The following is a 22,863-nucleotide window of genomic DNA, read 5'->3' on the forward strand; positions in this document are numbered from 1 at the left end:
TAGTAGGTAATATTGGCATAAATAATCAAGAGAATAAAAATATTTGACCAAGATTCCTTAAGACTAGAAAGATTTAAATATTTTTAGATTTTTATGTGATTTTCTTCACCACTGAGTCTGGTGCTTATTATGTACATATTAGAATAAATTAGAATTAAAAGTGCATTAGTTTCGCTATTGACAAAGATAATCGTTATGATTCACAAAAAGTTGTGAGCTGTAGTTTGAGGAGAAGTTTCAGTTGACACAATTCTCAATGAGCTCATTATCAAGTGCAATGAAGAAAAATGACTTTATATACTAATACTTCAGTTATTCTACAAATACACGAGAAAATCAGGTTCTTTTAACTAAGAAATGATGAGGCTTAATAGAAAAAAAAGAAAGACAAAGCACAGCGGAAAATGAATATAATGTAAACTAAAAACATATTGCCTTTATATATATTACTGTATATAAGTAAGTCTAAAGTAAACACAACTCGTAAAAAAAATGTGATGTGTTAGTTCCGTAGTGTAGAAACTCGCTTTACCTACATCGCGAATAAATTTGTGCCACAAAATTTGTATTACAAGTTAATGTATTTAATATAAAAAATGTGTGGCAGTTGAATCGTACCCGAGTAATGAATTGGTATGAAGCTCAATTGCTTATGCTTTGTTTCCACATACATAATGCATATATATTCATCACATTACCTAAATAGATTTTGTTGGATTTAAATACGAAAAATATTTCGGTTAGAGGCTGTCCATAAATTACGACCATCAAGTTGATCCCCTTAGTGATATGAAATCTTCATGTAATATAATCAGTGCTGTGTTGTAGCTGTATTATTAAGGATTGGGACATCATAGATGAACAAATCCCCAATGATACAATTTTATTTCGAGGATCAATAAAAATCATAAATCAATAGGAATTCTCTTTTTTGAATTTTCTTCGCTTCCCTCAAGAATTCGTTCGAACATTCAGCATGTTCGTGTGGATTTCGTAGAAACACATATATCAGTTCATGAAAAATAAAAAAAAATTGCTATGATATTTAAATAGACATAATGTGTATGATTATACAAATATTTCACATACAGCTTAGTAACAGCACAAAGAATGTCTTAGAACATCTCTCATATCGTTTAATATTTTCGAGCGTGTATGATGATTAAAAAAGAAGAAACTCCACATATTAGAGACAATAATGGCAAAAAATATGTTTCAGCGCGCAGTTCTGTGGTGCTGTAGTCAAAAACAAATGTATGCCTTTGTTTTTTATTTTTTAAAAAAAGCATGAACAAATGAAAAAGAGCACAGGCGGACAAAAACATCAAATAAGCATAACTGACTGCTTAAAAAACTTTTTTTTTCATCATCATCATCTCTATACTTTATGAACGACGAATACAGTTATATCACATACATATAGATGCACAAGTACCAAAAACACCATCAAATAGATAACAACGATAAAGCGAACTCGTTTGTCTGATTTAATCAAAAATGACTAATTTTTATCGCTTGGGCAAAGTATTCCTTGATATTTTATGAGTTTTTGATTGTAGAATGTTCCAGATTTCATTATTTGATGATGATTTTGGCTTTGTATTTCGTGCAAAAATTACGTTTAAAAACGTACAAGTTTTACATACAAAGATAAACGTACAAGTTTTACGTAAAAAGTTTATTTTTTACGTACAAGTTTTACGTAAAAGTTCAATGTTTAACGTACAAGTTTTACGTTAAAGTTAAATATTGAACGTACAAGTTTTACGTAAAAGATTATTGTTTAACGTTAAATAAATTACGTAAAAGTTTAACAAGCAATTAAGTTCGTTAGAGCGTTTCGTTAACGATTAAAACAATCATAATTGCGTACAAGTTTAAAAGTTAAAAAGACGTACGCACAAATCTTACGCAAAAAGTAATTAATAAAAGTCTTACATGAACAATTCATTAAAAAATCATTTTATCTATATCTATCATTAGGTACACATTTCAAAATTATTTACAATTTCCTATCTTTCATGAGCGAGTCTATATATAATAAAAACCTGTAAAACAATTCGTAAATATGTCTTCAAATATTTACCTCAATTTTTTCCTTTTATAATCAAGATAAGAATTCATTTTCCAAAAAAAGAGCCAAAATGAGGCATTTGTGCCATGGTTTATGTATTTTATACCTTTTAATTATGAAAATGGCTCATTGTTAGTGCTTAAAAAATAATGTTTACATACGGGAAAAAATTGTTTAATCGGATAGAGGTTTCAAAGCATACTTTGAGTGAAAAAATAGATTTAAAATTTCATCCATTTCTCTACTTCCTTTCTTATACCATTACCTTCATTTCATTTTTTTTTTTTTTTTGGATATAGGTTAGCATTCCGATTTTTTTCTCTTTCTGCGTTTTTATACATAGTACACACCCTGCTTTGTGTTATTTTTTCTCGCTCTTTCTCTTTCTCTAAATCATCATGCTATCTCTTTCTCGCACACAGTATTAGATGGTGAATAAGTATATATATATACATGTATATACTTATTGACTCTTATGGTATGGCAGCACACACAAAAAATTAGAGAATGGAGGAAAAAAAACTTGCGTAGGCGTGCTAGCGTTCTTCAAAGCCTGGGCTTTGTGTATTGCATGCTATCCTCTAATTTAGCTTCTTTTTTTGATACACAACAAAGAAACTATTTAATCTAATGGACAAAACAGCAACAAAAAAAAAAGTATCAAAACACACGAAAACTTGTCGCACCCTGCAAAAAAAATCCATACTTACATTTCTCCTGAGTAAAGGCAAAATAGGCATTAGAGGATATTTAATTAAAAAGAACATTGAGTTACGAGAAACAAGTTTTTTTTTATTATTATTATTATTCAAATAAAATGCTAGTTACAAAATTCCATACAGTAAATCATAAAATGTAATACCTAATAATACAAACACATTGACACAAAGAAGTTAGTTTCATCATCTTTATTAACAACGCCATTTCATTGATTCATTGTGAACAAAAAAAAAAATCTCATCAAGCAAAATAAAATAACAAAAAAACGAAAAAAACATGGAAATAAGTCTTGTGAAACTAACATCTAGTGTATGTCTATGTGTGTATGTATTGAAATTTGGTTAAAAAATATACAGAAAAGTAGGCCACGCTGATGATGATGATGAAAAGAGTAGAGAAAATGAAAAACGTTAGAAACGTTTTCAGGCCTTGACATATCGCGCTCTAACGAATAAATATGTATACTCATGTCACGCTGGTTTTACTTTCAAAAGATTTTTTTGGTTTTTTATTATTATTTCTTCTACTAATTTGTGTCTTTTTGACATTTTCAGTTACTATCTTTGACATTAAGTTTAATTTACTTAAATACCTTTTCATTTTGTGAAACTTAGATGGGCTTAAGGCTTATTAAACACATTGTGTAGTTGTTACCACGATATATAAAATTGTAGCTTCTGCCACGCTGATAGGAGAGAGAAAAAGACTGACTTAAAAGAAGGACAGTATCGATAATGTTGAAGTCTCTTTTTTGATAAGTACAAAAAAAGTCATCCAACATGTGATAACAGTCTAGCCTAAATCTCGCTCCCACAAGCGATAGCTCTCATGTATTGAGCATGTTGATTTGATAATATCCATCGTGCGTTGTTGTCTCCCCCATTTTTAATTTTTTTTGGTGTGTGATGTTGTATACCTTCATTGGAATGACATTGTATAAATCCACGATATATGAAGTATAGTATGGTAATGTAAGCTTTCAGCTGGCATCGCGGACGAAGATTATTTTTTGATGATGAAATGATTTTTTTTTCATCATATTTCACCAGTATGAACTATAGCTGCTGTATAACGGCACATAACTAAAAATAAAACAGCACTTCATAGTTTCCACATCTCGTATAATTCTTTCATTTTCTCATAGTGCGTTTGTATGTGTATATATTGCGCGTCGTTCGACCAACAAAAAAATACAATTACGCAATCATCTAATAATATGAACATTTTTTTTCCTTTCGAAAAAAAGCGAGGCTTTAACACATTTTTATTCTCTAAAAAGTTGCTCAAAGCCAACGTTTTTTTTTTTTTGTATTTTGTTGGTTGGTCGTTGGTTGTAACTGTTTGCTTCCTATTTGCAATAATAATAACAATATTATTGTTATTTTTACTCGCATCTAGTTCCTCATCTAATTTGCAAAGTAATGAATAAAGCAGAAAGAATAATTCTTTTTTTTTGAACCACTGCCCCGATGAATCACATGATGAAATTGCTATGCGCGAAGACGATATATTCTCAAAAAAAAATTTTTTTTTCCTTCTCTCTGCCTTTATATATTTCTTTTTTTCTTTTTCTTTCTCGAGGTCCATAAAATCGATTTAGTCTTGAATATGAAAAAAACATGTGGCCATAAAAAAAAAACTTTCCTGGTAATCTAAACTTCTTATTTTGCAATGAATATTTTTGTACTCATAAATGTTTTTTTTTATACTGTCTGTTTCTTCGCTATGATAATGATGAGTAGAAAGGAATTTAGAGTGGAGATAGAGATAGATAGAGAGAGATGGATGGCATTAGAGAGGGAAATATAAAATAAAGTATATTGAATGAAATTTTATTTAGAAGCGAAACAAAAAGAAGAAAAACAAAATGGCGTTTCTAATATTGCGGAAGTATGAAAAGAAAAAAAAAAATTATACTTCACGTCGAAAAAATTGGGTCGAATGGAATGAACCCCAAAAAAAAGTTTCTTTCTATTACGCAATACAAAAATTTTTTAAATTTAAAAAATAATAAGGAATAACTGGAAATTGAAATTTGTCAAACTAAATCGATTTTAAAAATTTATTAAACTTTTTTTTGTCATTAATAAATTAGTTGAAATAAAATCACGAAAAGCAGATGAAACAAGGAACAAAAAAAAATATATAGCTCACTATACTTAAATATAATCTCTTTATGTGCGAGGAAAAAGAACCTTATAATTTATTATTTTAAAAAAAAAAAATATTACAGAACAAAACTGATTCACAACTTTCGCGATGACTTTGCGAGTGACGAATAAACTGAAAGAATTTTTTCACAGAAAAATATTATACGGAAATTTTTTCAATTTATATATGAACATAAAGAGAAGCATACTTCGGGTATATAAACGAAGATTGTTGAATAAAAAAAAATATTATAATTGGAAAAAGTAGGGGAAATGAGTGTATATGTATGTGTGTGTGTATATATACACTAAACACATGTGTACGCTTCGAGCTTATATCTTGTGTTGCTTATGTATTAGTAAATCGTAATTTTGAAGCATAAATTTTGAAAACCAAATTGAAATAAAGAAAAAGAAGAAAAAAAATGATTTCGTCATTTCTGCAGTAAAGTGGGGCAGTGGTATCTATATAAGCCACAGTACAATCGCTTCGCTTATATACAACAAAGAAGAAAAAAAAACATAATATAAATAAGGAAAAAAATCGTTAATGTACACAAATACACACGTACACATCTATACATATACATATGCATTAATGTAAGTGAAATGAAGAATAAGAGGAATCAGAGAATAAGAAGGTAATTGTATTGTATGTTAATTATAATTTTTTAGGAAACTACGCTTAATTTAGGTTGAACAATTGAATTAAAAAAATATCATTTTTACAGTTTATAATAAAAAAATTATTGGAACCAAAAAACCCTTACTCTTTGTGCTCGTTTCATTGGAAAATGTAGTCATGCGCGATGTTCACAAAACGCTGATCTTAGTTCGAATCTCCACTCGAAGTTACTTTTGACCTACTTTTCTCCTTCCTCACAGAATTTGATTAATCAATATTTTTTTCTCTCTCCATGCCTTGAAACTTCAAACTCTTTTTTTTTGTCTATATTATTGTTTCATCATCTTCGTGGATTTAGACTTAAAACTTGATTCGCAAGGAAAAATTTGGCGCAATTTCTTTTATTTATTTCCATCCGTACTTCTCCCTCACAGATACAAATTTATCACACTCAACACTGTATTTGTTCATTTTTATATTAATTAATTCACATTTTTTTGGTTAATTTCATGCCTTTTTTTTACTATATATTCATATTAATGTTTGATTACACTTGATGAAATGCTCTGATGAATAAAACAGAAACAACTTAGAGAGGAAATAAAACATTGTTGAGTAGAAATAAAATAATACACAGAAAATTTGAAAAACACAACTGCACTGTTGGACGAGTGAAACGCTTCTGAGCAGTAAAACGTTCTACTTTTTACGAACAAAAGTATTTTTTTTTCTTTCTTTTTTCAAATAAGCGCGTGAGAAAGCCAGTACTGCTATGCTATAATGATTATTTTATATTCATTTGGTTGTATACATTGAAAAGAAGTTTGGTGAAGAAACTAAAAATTGAGGTCATAGTTGTATATATATTTAACAAAAGAAGTCGAGAGGCGAATAAAATATTAAAAAATATATAAAAAAAACTTGAAACGAAGAAAGTTTCAAGTCAAAATACATGATTACGCTTAAAGTCACCAGCTAATAGCATTAAAGGGTCATCTTTTTTAAGTAAGATTGTTAACAATCTCTTATGTTTCATGTCGTATTCGAGTTTTCTCTTGCTTAATTGTTGTTTTGGGACTTATTTAACATCATTTGAATCTTTATAAAGTCATTATGAGCATATTTTTGAATATAAACTCGTATTTCAAGACCTAAATATAGGAAAACTCGAAGACGACTCGGATTTTGGATGGAAAAGTTGAGTCGATTACAAGCTCTGAGTTGAAAAGTATTGAAATGGCTTTCAAGCTGTACACAATTCAAACATTTCTTAATTAATGAATCAATCTCTCTCAAATAATACATTCAGCTTTATCTTAGTCACTCGAAATGATGAAACTGTGAAATCAGAAGAGTAATCGCCTCATATGAAACTTTTGTCCTATAAAAAAGCAAATTAGATAAATTAGAAAGGCAAGCTGGACGTTTTCATCAATTTTGTTTTAGCGTATTACAGTAAGTTTTTCTTCATTTCATTTCGTCGTTCGTCACACAAGTCGCTCAATCAGTTTGTTAAGTCTCAAGTAATGAAAAACATTTTCTAAGCATGACTAAGAAGAAGGAAAAATATCATCAAAAAATAAATGAAGTATTTTTGACTCATGAAACTGTTCTTTTTATAAATTTTTATCTTCTGCCTCATATGTAATGGAACTTTGTTGCTCAACGATAAGGTCATTGAACTATGAGACACGTGAATTTATTGTTTAGGAACAGAACAGAAAGAAATGAAAAAAAAAAAATTGAGAGAAATTTTTAATGTTGATATTGCCTTTTATTTTTATGTATTCATTTTTGTTGAGGGGGAAATGCATGTTTCAATGCATTCGAAGAGCAATAGCATCAACATAAACTATGAAAGTAACGCAAAGTAATTGTGCCTGTGTATGTTTCCTGAGAGAAAGAGAATTGTTTAAAGAGTGTGCAGTATAAATAGAACAGGGTTTTGGGACTAGGAGAAAGGGAAGGAAGAAACAAAAGAGAGCGCGCATTGCAGTAAACATATCAACAATGAAAGAATGCAATTTATTGTACGATGGAATGAAATGAAATTAGAAACCTGCTTTATTATTATAATCGTAACTTTATTTTTCATATGAAAATATCTAGGAAAAATTCACACATTTATGGTGTGATCGTGAAAAATTAGTCACTTCTTCTTAAGTATTTTTAGAAAATGTGATGTGATTTCATAAAGAATTTTGAACTTAGATGAACTCATTTGTATCTCAAAAATAGAGTTATGACTAAAGATAGAATCATTTTTACGAGATCTCTCAACTAGAGACATACTTTATGCTACTTCAATCGTATCAGCATTCTTTTTTCTAAAGCGAGATAAACGGAATGTGATGCATACAAAGTCATTATGGGGAGATAATTCTATTCAAATTGAAATCAGACTACATTTTGTATGATTTTTTGACTTGAATGTGAATTTTGAAATAAATTTTTGTATACTCTTGGTGATGAGCTAGAAAACTTTAAATGCTATTGGCTAATTCCCCCTAAAAACTTGGGATTTTGACCAGTGGTGGGCAACCTGTGTTCCTCGACACACTAGTGCTTTGGGAATGTCATGAAACGAATGCCATGTGCAGTTTGTGCTAAGACATACCAACAAGGCATGTCTAGGGTGTGCCATGAAAAATAAAAGGTTGCGCACCACTGATTTGAAGGGAAATGCTAGGTGTTAATTTATGCATTAAATTTCTTGTTTACAAAATCTTCAAAAATTACGTCTTTTCATATTTTGGAAGTGTTGCAAAGATCGTAAATACGAGTGGCTTTATCCATATGAAAACTGCGCAGATAGTTACCCCATACATTACTGCATTGATGTACAAAAATTTCTGAATCATGATGCCAACAAAGCAGTATAAACTGGTATGAGCTAGAATCTAAAATTTCTATACCATAAAGTTTATTTAAAAAATGCTAATTTAGCAGGGTGAAGCCAAAATATGCTTCTTGCTATTCCTCATCAACCCCTTTTTCTCGGTCAAGTGGTTTTTCCTCATAAAAGAAGTAGTGATATTTAAAATAATAAAATTTAAATGCTCTTACTATGTTTTGTTTGTTATTCAAAAGACACAGCAAGCATCCATTTCAAAATAGAATGAAATATTTTGTTTACTTCTATTAGCTAAAATTCAATCTTTTTGCGTATTCGAAGATGGAAATGATATTTGAAGCAAGCTACTTTACATTTTTTGGAATTCAGAATTAGTCATTATTTAGCATCAATTCAAGGATATGTGAATGAAAAATGCATTTATCTGCTTTAGTTTAGAAATTGATTCCAGTCATGTCAATATAAATTTATGTGGTCAATTTCAAATTAGCCTCAATTTTGAACAGTTGTTAAACTGTATATGTTTGGAAAATGCTGAAGTTTCAAACATTTCCTGCATAATCGTAGAAATTAGGGCAAGAGATGCAAACTTAAAATTGTACATGATGAAATATTCAATAAAACTTCGTTTTTTTGGAAGGAAAAAAAGAAAACAATTTGATGTAGAAAAATTCCGTTTTTCTTAATATAAGCATAAAGCAGTAGAATAAAATGAAAAATGAAGGAGAAAAAGAGGGAAAAAGTAAAATGTGTTTGACCTAGATTCTGTGGAGTCGATTAGAATCTCTTATTATTCTTTTTTGGGTTGTATACTTTATTTATATATTTGCGTGTTTAGTTTCAGATTCTTGAACAAAAAACGTAGTAAGCAAAGCGAGTTTTTATTATTATATTCCGAACATAAAAATAAATATGTATATATACATACATAAAGAAAACGTAGGTTTGGCATGGCATGGCATAGAGATGAACAAAATTTTCACGAAAAATTTCAGTCCTTTGCGCAGATCAATATTTCCTCTGAAATATGCCTCTACATATACAGATACATCTGCAAAAGCAGCATAGAATTTTCCTCGATGTATATAGAGTACGAGCAAAAAAAAAATTAAATGACCATGTACGGTTATATCGAGGACGAGTTCTTATTGTAGAAAAATTCTTAACTAAAACTAAATTTGCTGCACGAAAAACTTTTACGGATATCAATAATTAATATTTACATTCTAAAACGAATAACTTCCCTAAGTACGATGAATATTGATTTTAAATTCCTTAATATTGCCTCATAGTACTATGATTGATATGTATAGGAATTTATGCTACAATCATAACGAATTTGTCTTTGTCACACTTGCTTATTTTTGTATTCAATAGCAAGCACACATGAGTCGTAAAAATCATATTTGTTTTAGGCCACAAAACTTTCAAAGAAGTACTTAAGTAAATTTAACCTTAAAGACTCTTTTTTTATGCTTTCATATTTTTTTACTACATGACCTATTTGCGTGATTTTGAATTATAAAAAAAATTGTATTTGAAATAGTTTCTGCCCATTTCTTCTTTATTTTTCGCGCTATCGCAACACGAATAGCTTGATGATTACGATCTCTTTTCCTTTATAAACTGTATTTTTGAAGATGAAAATACTTTTTGAAGTTTGCTTTGTCCGAATCTTGATTAGCTCGACCCAATATAACTAAATGTGCCTTAGATCGAGTCAAGCTGACTGAATCATGCATAGTTCAATCCAAGTTAACTGAATCTTGTTTATCTCGACTTAAATTGACTGAATCTTGCACAGTTCATCTTGCTGAGCTTGCCCAAAGTTAGAGTTGCTTACTAAATTTGACTAGATTCTAAATTTTTAATCAATTCCAATACAAATTAAGCGTTTAAAGCATACCCCCCAAGAGCTTTACATACGTTTATTTTTATGATACATCTTTTTTTGTTAAAATTTATGAACCTACATTGTAATCAATTTTAGACAAAATACCTAAATAAAATTGACTATCACTCCATATTCATAAATCATAAAAAATTTCTTTCGTATAATGAGCTACAGAAGAGGAATAAATTGACAAACCATATGATGATGATGATATCGAATATTGAATATTGAAGAAAAATTTGTTGGAAAATGGGTTAAGCTCTCTTTTTCGAGCATATTGAAAAAATTTAAATTTAAAATACTTTTTTTGGGTGTGTTTGGAGATTGTGTAATGTGATGAATGCAAATGTAGATAAATATAAAATATATTAATCTGAATACTGATGTTTCTATAGTCAAGCGGGGTCTAATGTGTGTATATATTTGTTTGTCGGATTAGGTTTATCACAAAAAAGTTAGTTTCCTCTGTTGGTTTTCTTCTTGCATGCATAGTGAGTAGATAGGTAAGGTGAGATGTTTGCTTAATATTCTTTTTTAGATCAGCAAATTTTGTTCCTACAAAGTACAAATCAGAATGATTCATTGTTATTAAAAACAAACTTTATATGAGCTCAGCTGCATTTTAACTACATTGCTTTATGGATGTAAATAAATACATTTAAAATCTATGATGTAATGCGTAGTTTTTACTAAAAATAACATCGTCATCATCAAACAATATTCCGTTTTTAAATAAACGTAATTACGCAATTGTATTTAACATTGTCTTTTTTTATGTTCCAAAAAACTCTATGCATGAGTCAAGTCATAAAACTCTATTTAATTCATTGAAATATTTTTCTAACCGAGTTAAATTCTATTTTTCTGAACTAATTCAATTATAATTAATTAAAGAAATTATCGAATTGTATCTTCTTCCAAAAAAAAATTTCGATGATTTTTAATTAATTTAAATTGTTGAGCATAAGCTCATGCTACGAACATCTGGAATATTAAGTTTGATTGCCATCAAATTGAGAACGAATTTTAAAGTTTAAAGTGTGAAATGCGAACATAATTTTAGTAAAGTTTCTTACAAGTTAATTACACTTTATGTGCATATCAACTAGAACGAAAAGCTATTAAGAACCTCAGCATGTTAGTTTCAACATCAATAAAACTAAAATGACCTCATTAATATATCGATGTGAGCATTCATCATCACGAGTAGTTTAACGTATTGAAAAATGTATATTTATAGAGGAAATAAGAAAAAAAATCATAAATGGACAAATTGTAGATAAATTCTATTGTCTTACCTTTCTTATTTAAATGTACATGATTTTCTCATTCTACACATTAATATATTTATATGGCCCCATGTGTATATGGATTTCATTGTTTGTGTGCTTAAATAATGAATGAGGTCAATCTTTTATGTCAATTAACGGGTTAAACTTTTGTTGTACAGCTTTGTTCTCTTTCTCTGCGTCTCTATTTTTTCCATAATAAAAAATTACACTCACATCAAGTCTTTATGCTTTGAGAAAAGTTATGACTTTTTTCAGCTGGAAATGAATTTTTATGTTAAATTTGATTTCTCAACATCGAGACTGGAACTAAAAGTTCCAATAAAATAGACTTTTATTGAAATTTATATGCAGGAATGTCGGTTCCAACTTAATTTTCATGATCCCAAAAAATACTTTTAAAGCTAAACATTCGAGAAAGTTTGAGAGTGAGGATTAATTAAAATTCAAACCATAACAAATAATGTCAAGCAGATTAGAATTGCTTCCTTTTCCATATCGATGGATTACGTGTCATGTTTTCCTTAATGTAAATCGTATCGCAAAACTATTATTTCAGGGGTAATGTTAGGCAAAATATTAGCAAATAGATTTGCAATAACAACGCTACTATTCATATGATAATGTATAAATACTTAGGCAGAAAGATTTGTGGCGACATTCTCGCAAAAACCAATAGGCTGCTTTATATCAAATATGTATGAAAATAAAATGTGAGTTGGTTAACAAGAATCTTGAGACATCAAAATCAGTTAATGCACAATTCGAAGGTTTGATGAGTTTCTGATGTTTTTATGTGCTTTAGGGGAATATAAATAATTCCGTTCTCAATATCTTTGCATACATTTAACATCTGTAGAGAAGTATTATATTTCTTAATATATTCCTTGACATAGGCTGATAACTCACTTTTCTCATTTAGCTTATGAGCTTTTTTGTACTAAATGTCCGATAGTTAAAATTCAGTTTAATAGTCAGTTCCTGAAAAGTACATCAATAACAAATAACGCTGTTAAATCAAGTCATGAATATTTTACTAATGTTTAATCAACCGATTGGTAATTCCGAACGAATTTCATGAAAGGATTAAAAATAAAAATCCAAATGTAATTTGTCATTGTATGAGGAATTTAGATTTTGTGATTCTATTACTGTATGCTATCTAATCACCTTAAATTCATTTCAATGGCGCCTTATAGCTTTCTTTCGTTGTTGAGGAAAATATAAATGAAAGAAGAATAATATTTTTAATGTTCCTAAGGAGTGAGAGAGGAAAATTGGTAGAAGAAAAAAATCTAGGTCAAATGTACATAAAGCACAGTTCTCATTTATGCTTCGCTGAACGGAAATGATACAGAAGAGAATAATAAACATGTAGTAGTATATAGAGGAAAAATTATATGCTATAGTGGGGGATATAGAAAATAGTGGGGTTGATATGAAAACATTTTCATTTTTGTAGTCACAATATGAGTGAAAATAACGAATTTTAACGAAATTCATTATATTTGTGTATTTTTGTATGTCATAAGGGTAGAAAATATCTCCAAAGAGAATATATATAAATTGTGGGGAAATTCGTAACATTTACATTTTTTTGTGAAAATTTCATCATATACAATAGAATTGATTTTCTCACACTAATACACACGCAAGGAAAAATTTCCTATATTAAAGTAGAACATTTGTATACACATAAATATATAAACACTCCCGATATAAATATTTCATAACATGTACCTTAACATGTATATTTGCTTGTTCATGGAAAAAGAAATTTCCTTACAAATACACTCAAAGGAATTTTTTCGGAAAAACATAAAAAAGAATCTTTGATTGTATTTGTGAGCCACATGTCGTAATAATAAATGGTAAGTTAGAACATTTTTTGCCTCCTTTCTTCCTTTCATTTAGATTTCGACGCAATACACAAAAAAATAAAAATATCGATCGTTTTCAACAACAGCAATAGCATACAATGTTGCGGATAAAAGTTATTGTATTTCTTCTCAGGAAGGAAAATCAAACAAAATGAAAGCTTTCCATTTTTTGTAGGGCAATTCGTCCAAATTTTTCTATTGATGGATGAAATAACAAATTTGTTTATAAATATGGATTTAATTAAAAGGGATGGGGAAGTATGTCAAGGGGGGCTTCTTAAAAAATTCTTTATAAAAAAATGACTCGATGAAAAATGAAGCAAAAAGTTGAAAAACCATTAATCATGTCCAACAATAAACAAACTTCCAATGGAAAAATATAAAAAAAAGTTTGATTAAATTTAAATAAATTTATTAAATATATTTCTGTAGGAGTATTCGGTGTTTTAATTACATTAGAGAACATTGAACTGTAACTTTAAAATAATTTTTTTGGCATCTGTTTTCAATTTTCAACAAAAACTGTTTATAAAAAGTTCATTTATTTTATTTCGTTAAAATAACATTTTCATAATAGCGAAACTAGGTTAAAGACTTTTTTGTGTTGAAGATTAAAGTTTTCTTCAGGATCAATACATCATTTTTGATGTAGAAAATAAATGAAACAACATAAAGCTTGTTAAAAGCGCTCAAAAACTTTCAAGAATAAAGCTTTACGAATTAAATCTGGTACATTTTTTTGAAAAATAACGCAACTGCCATGAAGATGATTTCATGATTCATAAATTTTTAACTCATTTTCGAAACCAATCTTCTAAATTGAACTGGACTCATTCCTGAGCATCATGAAATAAGGAAACTAAGAGCATGCCACAGAGTAAGCTGAAACCCCCATCCCCTCCCCTTCATGTTATAAAATGCATATGCAAAATTATTACTTATTTAAGCTGTTACAAAATCGTACATCACCTCCCCCCTAAAAAGCGAACTTAATGAGTGAACGACCCCTAGTTTGAATTCATTTTAAAGTCTACTTACTGTGCGTAACATGCACATTAAGTTAGCAATAAAACGAATGTTATGTAGATTTTCCAAATTTATTTCATAGGTACTGTATCTCTCACACAAAAACTATCATCATCAAGCATTCCTCGCCATAATTATAAAATGAGTTTCACTTAGTTAATATTACAAAATAAACAAAATTAGCTGCGTCCCATCAATGTCACAATCACAGTTAATTGTCAATGTCAAAAGGTATGAATTGCGTGAAGCTACCACTTGCATGGATTACGATCATATGATCCAATGTACATTTTACAATTTTCACAAAAATGATTAGCAGTTTTAGTTGCATTATTTGTTACGTAAGGTAATGGAGCACAACACCAGCAGCTATTAATTGCGATATTTGAGAAATTGAATTAAGTTACATATTAGGGAACATATAACAAAGCACTTACCAAGCTACACATAAGATCAGGGCAAATAAATGTGTTTTAAGTGTTGTAGCAAAGCTAATTGTTGTTTTAGTTTCTCGTAAACAACTTGGGCAAGGTGTCAATTTGATGGGATATAAGCCAATCCGTGATTGATTTCGTAAAACTGAAGCAGTAGCAACTAAAATGATTAATTCCACAATAATATTTCTAATAAAAATATTCAAATGAATTTAAGTACCTGGTTGTTGTATTGGTGAATACGCAGGAGGTGCTGGTTGCGTTGGTTGCACGTCGAAACCTTCGGATTGTTCCGGTGGTTGCTGTTGCCATCCAATTGCATTATAAGCTGTTGGTTCTGGTTGTGAAATGATTGGATAAACTTCAGCATATGCTGGTGGATATGGTGTCTTTTCGTTATCTAGAATTATAGTTGAACATGAATAAATTGAAATAAATAGACTTAAGTGATTTCTCTTACTCATATTTGATTTTGACGAACTTAACTAACTCACAGTCTTGACCAACTAAAATAAACACTTGTTGTTTAAAGCTTTATTTTTTTTACTTAACATCACATAACAAAATACAAAGAAACTGCTCGAATAAATACAATATCTTTATAGTGCTGATGTATTGGCAAAAGAGTAAAGCATTTTATGCTCAGTATTTCAAATACGCAATGCTCAAATATAGAGATGTATATCTTGAACTTTACAAGTTCATACTGTGGTTTTATTGAAAGAATGGAAACAATCTGAAAATTTTAAAAGAACTAAAAGAGACCAAATGATTTTATGAGTCGAAAATTTTTATTTTGTAGATCATTTAATTTTGACAGCTTTTTGTTTTCATGGTGAGCAGCAAATATATTTTAGCGTCCACTTGATGTAAGTAACAAATTTACGTTAAAATGTAAATCGGCTCGATCTTGCCCTTGTTAAACAATATCTAATTCATTTGGCATTTCATAAATATTTATTATTTTTTTTATTAATCATTCTACATTTATTTGTTGGAAAAATCGAAATGTTAAAAACTGCATCAATAAGTTAATTGAAATGAATTGGATGTAAAGAAAATTATCATATTCAGTGTTGATTAATTGGCTAGTACAAATGCAAGATTGTATTTGGATATCGGAATACTTTTGTCAAATACATTTTAATGTTTCAAGAAAAAGACCTTCCTACAAATTCTATCGCATTGTTGAGTTTACCACACTGATCAAAATTTTTATTGGGACTTTTTCAAAGTCTAATGTTTGAGTATTCATTGGACATAATTTCTCTATCATATTTGAAGTTTTAATGCTAATAGTAAATGCAAAGGAATTTTCCTTTATACTCATGTGTACTAGCAATAATTTCATTTTTTTCTTTCATATTCTACTCTATCAAACTAATACTAATGACTACTACTTAAAATATTGAAATACAATAATTGATATTCGATAACTGGAAACTAAAATAGAGTCGAATACAACGTTTTAATTATATCTTTCTAAACAAAATTACTTTTTATATCAATAAGTTACTACGATATCATTTAAAATTTCATGTTTAAGGTAATTTTACTATTATGGAATTATCTAGGTCTAAAATGTCATTGAAATGAGTGCATTACAACCTGTTGAACTATTAAATTTCAAGACTATTTTATGAACTTCATCCAGTGGTGGACAACCTGTTTACCGTGGCACACTAGTAACTTTGAAAATACCAAGAACCGTATGCCATGTTCGGCTAGGATCAAGGCTTTCCATCAAGATGTACCACAGAAATAAAAGGTTGTCCACCACTGACCAAATTCCATACAAATAAAATCGACCTTAAAATTCCGTAAACTTATTTTAACACAGTTTCATATTATTTTCCTTTTTTCCTCTAAATTCATTATCAATTTTATAATTTTTTTATATATTTTTTTCCATAGAAGTGTTTGTTCAGCTCCGCTTAATAAACTATACGTTAAAATTTCCTATTTTTAGTGCAAGGAAGTAGGAAAAACAAGTCATTTTGAGTGATAGTTTCCAAATAATTTTAAAAATTTGTTCTCTTGTTAAAATTTTCAGTTCAAAATTTGAATAAATAAATTCACAGATGATTAATTAAAGATTAGTGTGCATGAAGTCATGCAAAGGTGTCTTGATAGTCAATAATCTATTAATAAATAATTTTATCATTTTTTTTTTCAATTCTAATCTATGTCAGACTCTAAATCATCAGCAAAAGGGTCGTCATTGTCATCATCTTCGTCTTCTTCTGCAAGTGTAACAGAATCACTTGATTGACTTTCTGTTGATTTCTTCTTCTTTTGCTTCCCGTTTGGTACGCTAATATTGTTATTGTTAGTTCCGCTAGTTGACGGCAGTGGATCATGTTGCAAGCTTGCAAGATTGTCATAATTTTCAGATTTCTTCATTTCTCCAGTCTTTCCTAACAATCCAGACGATGCATCACTTGAAGATGGACTGGTCGATTTCGATGTTGAAGGTTGTGGATCTTGTGGTTGGACTTCTTGTTCTGCCACCACAACTGGTAATTCCTTACGAGGATTTTGTTCCTGAAAATCCTTAATAATTACACCTTCAGTTGGTCTTTTTCCATCTCGTTGTGACTGTTGCTGCTTCTGAACAGTTCCAGAAGGTTTGAATGAATTATTTTCAAAGTTGAATGACCAGTTACGGAACGGGTCATCTTGCTGTATTCGTTGACGCGGGCCATTGAAACTTGGACTTTCTGACCTTGCTCTAAAAGCATTTCCCGCACGTTGTACATTCTCGTATTGAACATTTTCTGCTTCGGTTTCATGCAAACGTGAAAGTTGTGGTGTATTACGTATTATTCTTGGATATTGTCCATTGTTCATCATTGGATATTCTCTTGGTGGCTGTTGATATAGACTTGGATCAAGCATCTCAGCTTGTCCATTAAATTGAACCACGCCTTCATGCCCGATTTCATTTATATGTCCAGATGGTGAGCAATTACGGCTAAACATGAAATTGAAATCAATTATCTTATAATCTGGTCCTAATGGCAACCATTTGTTCATGAGTAAATACTGTAATGATGATTTTGAGAAATTAGCCTTTGGTATAGGCGGTGGAATCGGTGGACTTACTGCAGATGATGCGGATGTAGCAGATGATGTTGTAGCAACAGCAGAAGAAGTGCTTGGTTTGGGTGAAACCTTATTACTTTGTTTATTTTTAGTCTTTGGTATAGCGCCAGTTGCTCGTTGTTGTGATGATGCAGGATTTAATCCTGGATTTTGCGATGAACTTGAATCACTATCATTTATGCTATTCATGGATTGTGAATTTTCACCTCCCAAACAACTAAATAGTGATTTGACTCCTTCACGTGGATTTTGTGATGAACCGACTGGCATTTGATTCTGATTCATCACCATTGAGTTAATATGTGAGTGACTTAAAACTGCATAATGTCCACCGACATTATAGTGGTCAATATTTCCACATGATGAACTCAAGTGTCGTTCTATTCTTCCTATTCCATGTCCAATGACATCTAAACGACCATACATTGAATTGTTTGCAGCATTTTGATATAATGGTTCATCCCTTATCCTTTCATACATGTTGTATCCATTATTTGATCCATAATAACATGATTCAGTATCATCAAAACTTCTTTGATGTGGATGATTTGCTGTTGGACAACGAGGACGAATATCAAGGTGCAAATTAGAACGACGTTGTCCATTCGGTACATTTGCGTAATTACTTTGATTTCGAGCATTTCTAGGAATATCATATCCACCATTACGATCATAAGCATCATTTCGGTATTGTGGATGATATTGTTGTACGGGGGGAGGTTGTGGACGAATAGCATTTTGCTGAAGGTTTACAATTTGTGCCACATTTGGCTCGTTTTGTTGTGCAGGGACACCGAGCGGGACAGCATCAACATTTTCATAATGATTTACACCATTTTGTTGGACTTGGGCTTGAACTTGTATTTGTACTTCGAAGTTGTTAGATTCTGCCTGACTGTTTTCATCGTCATTTTGGCCATTATTGTTGATGTTGTTAGACAGTGCACTCGATGCACCCTGCTCCTCATTTCAGATCGGCGGTTTATCAATCATTGTACATCCAGCGTAACTACGTCCAATATTCATGCATGCTGACAATAATCTCCATGAATCAGACTCTGGGTGATAAATTTCAACTGATGATAAGTTACTGGTTCCATCATCACCACCAATTACATATAATAAACCACCATGTGCCACAACTCCAGCATTACGACGACAAAATGCCATATCAGAAACTTGATGCCAAGTATTCGTTTCTGGATTATAATACTCAACTGATTTTCTAACTAAAGGCCCATCATGACCTCCACAGCACCAAATTAAACCATTAAGTACCCCAACACCTGCACCACTTCGTCTTGCCGACATATCAGCAACAGCAATCCAAGAATCTGTTAGTGGATTATAAGATTCAACAGATGATAAACATTGTCGAGTGGCGCCATCATAACCGCCCACAGCGTAGAGCTAAAATAAATAATCGATAGAAATTCGCACTTGCTTTTAATGTGTAGATAAATTTTAATTACCAAGCCATTAAGCACACAAACTCCAACAGATGATCTCCTTGTTGACATAGACGCAATCATTCGCCATTCTAGAGTGGTTGGATCATATTTCTCTGCTGAACTCAAACCAGTTGATCCATCAAAACCTCCAACCGCGTAGATACAATTATTTAACACAGCAACACCTAACGTAGAACGACGAGCTTCCATAGAGCAACAGCTACTCCATTGATCCAATACAGAGTCATAGATATCAACAGTCCTTACTGAAAATTAGAGAAGGTATAAATTATTTTCTATCTATATTGCATGTCATGTATTTACTAACCTCTTATGGCTCCATTAAATCCACCAACACAGTATACTTTATCACCCAATACAGCAACACCTGCACGGCATCTTCTACTTGGCATTTCAGCAGCTTGATACCATTTCTCTTCTCTCAAATCATAACATTCAACAGAACGAATAGCTTTTGGTGCTTGTCCACCAATAACAAGTAAAACTTTAGGCCTTCCAATCGGTCGACGGGGAATGGTTCTCGGTGTATTGAAACTAAATATTAATTTTTGTTCGTTCTTAAGGAGATGATATTTCAATGCCTCAATAATTAGATCCTTGCATTGAAGATCACCTTGAAGTAAAGGTTCCTTTTCGACTCTTTGTAAAATATAGTCTTGTGATAATAACGGTAATCTAACATGCTGCATTAATCTTCCTAAATGTTGTTGTCGATTTAGTGGATCACTTTGTATCCAAGCAATAACACATTCAAAGATTTTCTCCTCGCTTGGTATGGAAAGTGAATCACTTCTTACAAACGCTTCCACTTGATTTGCTGTGAGATTTAAAAATTCTTCAAACTGAACAACTTCACAGAAATGTTGTTGGATATATGAATCAGCATAGTTGAATAAATCCACACATCCATGAATATCAGCGAATTCACGAATTCCTAAGCAATTGCTTGGATCAAGTTGTGACTGGAGATAATCACAGCATGCATCACGAACATCAGTGAGTTGTAGAAGATTAGCGGCGGTCAAGAGAACCTGGACGTTTTCTTCGGTTACAATTACGACGGATGTATATACGTATTCGACAAGTAATTCAAGTGCATGATAATCAACTCCTTGAATTGTTATTCGATCTTGACGAGATTCTTCGAATCCAGTAAACATTGCATAAAAATAAGGACTGCATGATGCAAGAACCATTTTATGAGCAGGAATTTCCATACCATCAGCAATCAGAATCACATCACAGAGAAGATTTTGTCTATTGAAAAATATTAATTAGTTATTGCCATAAACATTCAATCCTTATCATATAAAAATATACATACTTTCTCATTTCGTTCATAGTGTCAAATGAGCGATTGGTATGTGCATCATTTTTGTACGTTCCTGTTGTCGATCTTTGACGTGGAATTTTTTGTGAACTTTCATCTAATGAACTCTGACTGGCACATCGAAGTAAGCAGCTGCGAATGTTTTTAATTAAAATAATTTATGAGAATAAGAAATGAAAGAATTGAGTAGCTTTATGCATTTTTTTTTGTATAATTTCCTTCGTGCGTCTAATATGCAAATTTAAAAATAGATTTTTTTTTATTTCCTTTTAAAAATTTAAACAGAGTGGAAAATTTAAAAGGATAAATTTTGCTTATAAATTGAAGCAGTAAATGTCAAGTCAAGTGACATTAATTTCATGTGATCAAAATATAAACAAGATCGACCTTGAAACTTTCTATTGTAGTTTCTGTAATATAATAAATATTCATGACATGTTTTGTTTCATTGCTCATGAATTAGTATTAATAATTCAAGTATGAACAACAATTTCACTCAGTTATCTGGCAAATATTTGTCCCAAATCGAAACTTTATACGAAAAACATAAGATTCAGATCGCAAAGGTCATGTTTTGTTATTAAACAAATTTTTCTCTTCCTTATGAAATACAATGTAAATAAAAACTACGAAACGTGTTTCACGTGCTAAAACGTGAAATTATGTACATGTGATTTGACTTTCTTTTTGGTTTTATGTCCTTATAAAAGAACTTTAGAACAGCAATTTATACATATTGGGATCTTAATCACGTGTAACCATATTGATATTTTGTTTATATTTAAGATTATTAGCCAAACTTTGAGCATCCTAAATCAACAAAGCAAGCTTGAGTCCAAAGTGCAATAACTATGGCAGCGAGGACCTCTGGTTCAAGTGCGAGCATGAAAATCAATTTTGTCATATTTTACACTTCGAAGTCTATTTTTATCTACCACAAACCGTCACCGAGTCTCTAATACTACAATAAAATACACCGCAAATTCTGAATATGATTTCAATTATGAATATTGTATTTAAATATAGTCATGTTTAATTTTTAACTACAACGCAATAGCGAAAATACGTTAAAAGAGATAAAAAGTTATTCTTTACCTCTCGCGAGCTCTGTTGTTATTGTTATTATTGTTGTTGTTTCCTCCATTATTTGCATCCAGGACATTAGATACGTTTTGATTTAGATTGTTATTGCTTGCAGAATTATTGTTTGTTAAATTCATCATTGTTTAAATGTGACTTATTTGAACTAATTAAAACGAATAAGACCAGTTCAGTTCTTAATTTCCAGAATTAAGAGTCGACCAAATTGTTGTTGTTAAAATGAAGAAAAAAAATGTTTTCATCGATAAACTTTTTTGCCGGAAATCTCACTCAAAATGTTTAACAAAATCACGACTTCTTATCACCAAAACACAAACTTATGAACATGAAAATCTGAAATGTTTAGCGGAAACTATTTTAATGAAATCCGAAAAAAAATTGATCTGACTGTTTTAATTTTTCATTTCTCAAAATTTTCTTCGGATAATCATGTTACTTTGATTGTTTGAATAACCGACTTTGTGTCTTTGCTAACTTTATTTGAAATTTTTGTGAACGTTAAAAAAATTTGTTTTTAAATAAATATTTGAAAACTTTATTTATGTAAATTGATCATGAAATAATATTTAATAACAAAAGAATGTATTATACTTTACAAATGGAAAGAAATTTCAATTGCGTAGATCTAAAATGAGTCACTTTGAGCTTTGTAAATCAACAAAACAAATTTATGTCTAAAGTAAGGGAATTGGATATATAAAAGATATAATCCAAAGAACTCCTGGTAAGAAATTTTCGGATATTGTCAGTATGTACTTGGTATTGAAAATTGGCAGATGATATCAAGACGATACTATAAAATCAACTTTAGATGTCATCTGAGGGAGTCCATGGGGAGTCAATTGATCTGTACTGTTAGCTAAGTAAGTAAGCGGGGACAATAGTGCACAGTAATCTTTCAACAATTTA

At 30.4% G+C, this 22,863-nt stretch overlaps 2 protein-coding genes across 3 annotated transcripts; both read right to left on the minus strand.

Moving 5' to 3' along the window:
• Window positions 1–14,564: 14,564 nt before the first annotated feature.
• Window positions 14,565–15,560, minus strand: LOC139089608 (lipopolysaccharide-induced tumor necrosis factor-alpha factor homolog). Its single transcript, XM_070639191.1, has 4 exons — window positions 15,407–15,560; window positions 15,167–15,346; window positions 14,950–15,106; window positions 14,565–14,881 (listed from the first exon to the last, which is right to left on the minus strand). The coding sequence occupies exons 1-4, from the start codon at window positions 15,408–15,410 to the stop codon at window positions 14,761–14,763; spliced, it is 462 nt and encodes a 153-aa protein (XP_070495292.1). The 5' UTR covers window positions 15,411–15,560; the 3' UTR covers window positions 14,565–14,760.
• Window positions 15,561–15,715: 155 nt separating this feature from the next.
• LOC139089603 (ring canal kelch homolog) lies at window positions 15,716–22,387 on the minus strand. 2 transcript variants are annotated; one of them, XM_070639183.1, is made up of 6 exons: window positions 21,949–22,387; window positions 20,848–20,985; window positions 19,831–20,780; window positions 19,524–19,768; window positions 18,052–19,461; window positions 15,716–17,991 (listed from the first exon to the last, which is right to left on the minus strand). In XM_070639183.1, the coding sequence occupies exons 1-6, from the start codon at window positions 22,074–22,076 to the stop codon at window positions 17,125–17,127; spliced, it is 3,738 nt and encodes a 1,245-aa protein (XP_070495284.1). In that variant the 5' UTR covers window positions 22,077–22,387; the 3' UTR covers window positions 15,716–17,124. The 2 variants fall into 2 exon arrangements, with proteins under 2 accessions (XP_070495284.1, XP_070495283.1); XM_070639182.1 differs by having other exon boundaries at window positions 15,716–19,461; window positions 21,949–22,386.
• Between the last annotated feature and the right edge of the window lie 476 nt (window positions 22,388–22,863).

This window comes from Chironomus tepperi, unplaced genomic scaffold (assembly GCF_022539635.2).
Source record: "Chironomus tepperi strain 1889 unplaced genomic scaffold, CSIRO-AGI_Ctep_v1 contig_177, whole genome shotgun sequence".
NCBI classification, from domain to species: domain Eukaryota; kingdom Metazoa; phylum Arthropoda; class Insecta; order Diptera; family Chironomidae; genus Chironomus; species Chironomus tepperi.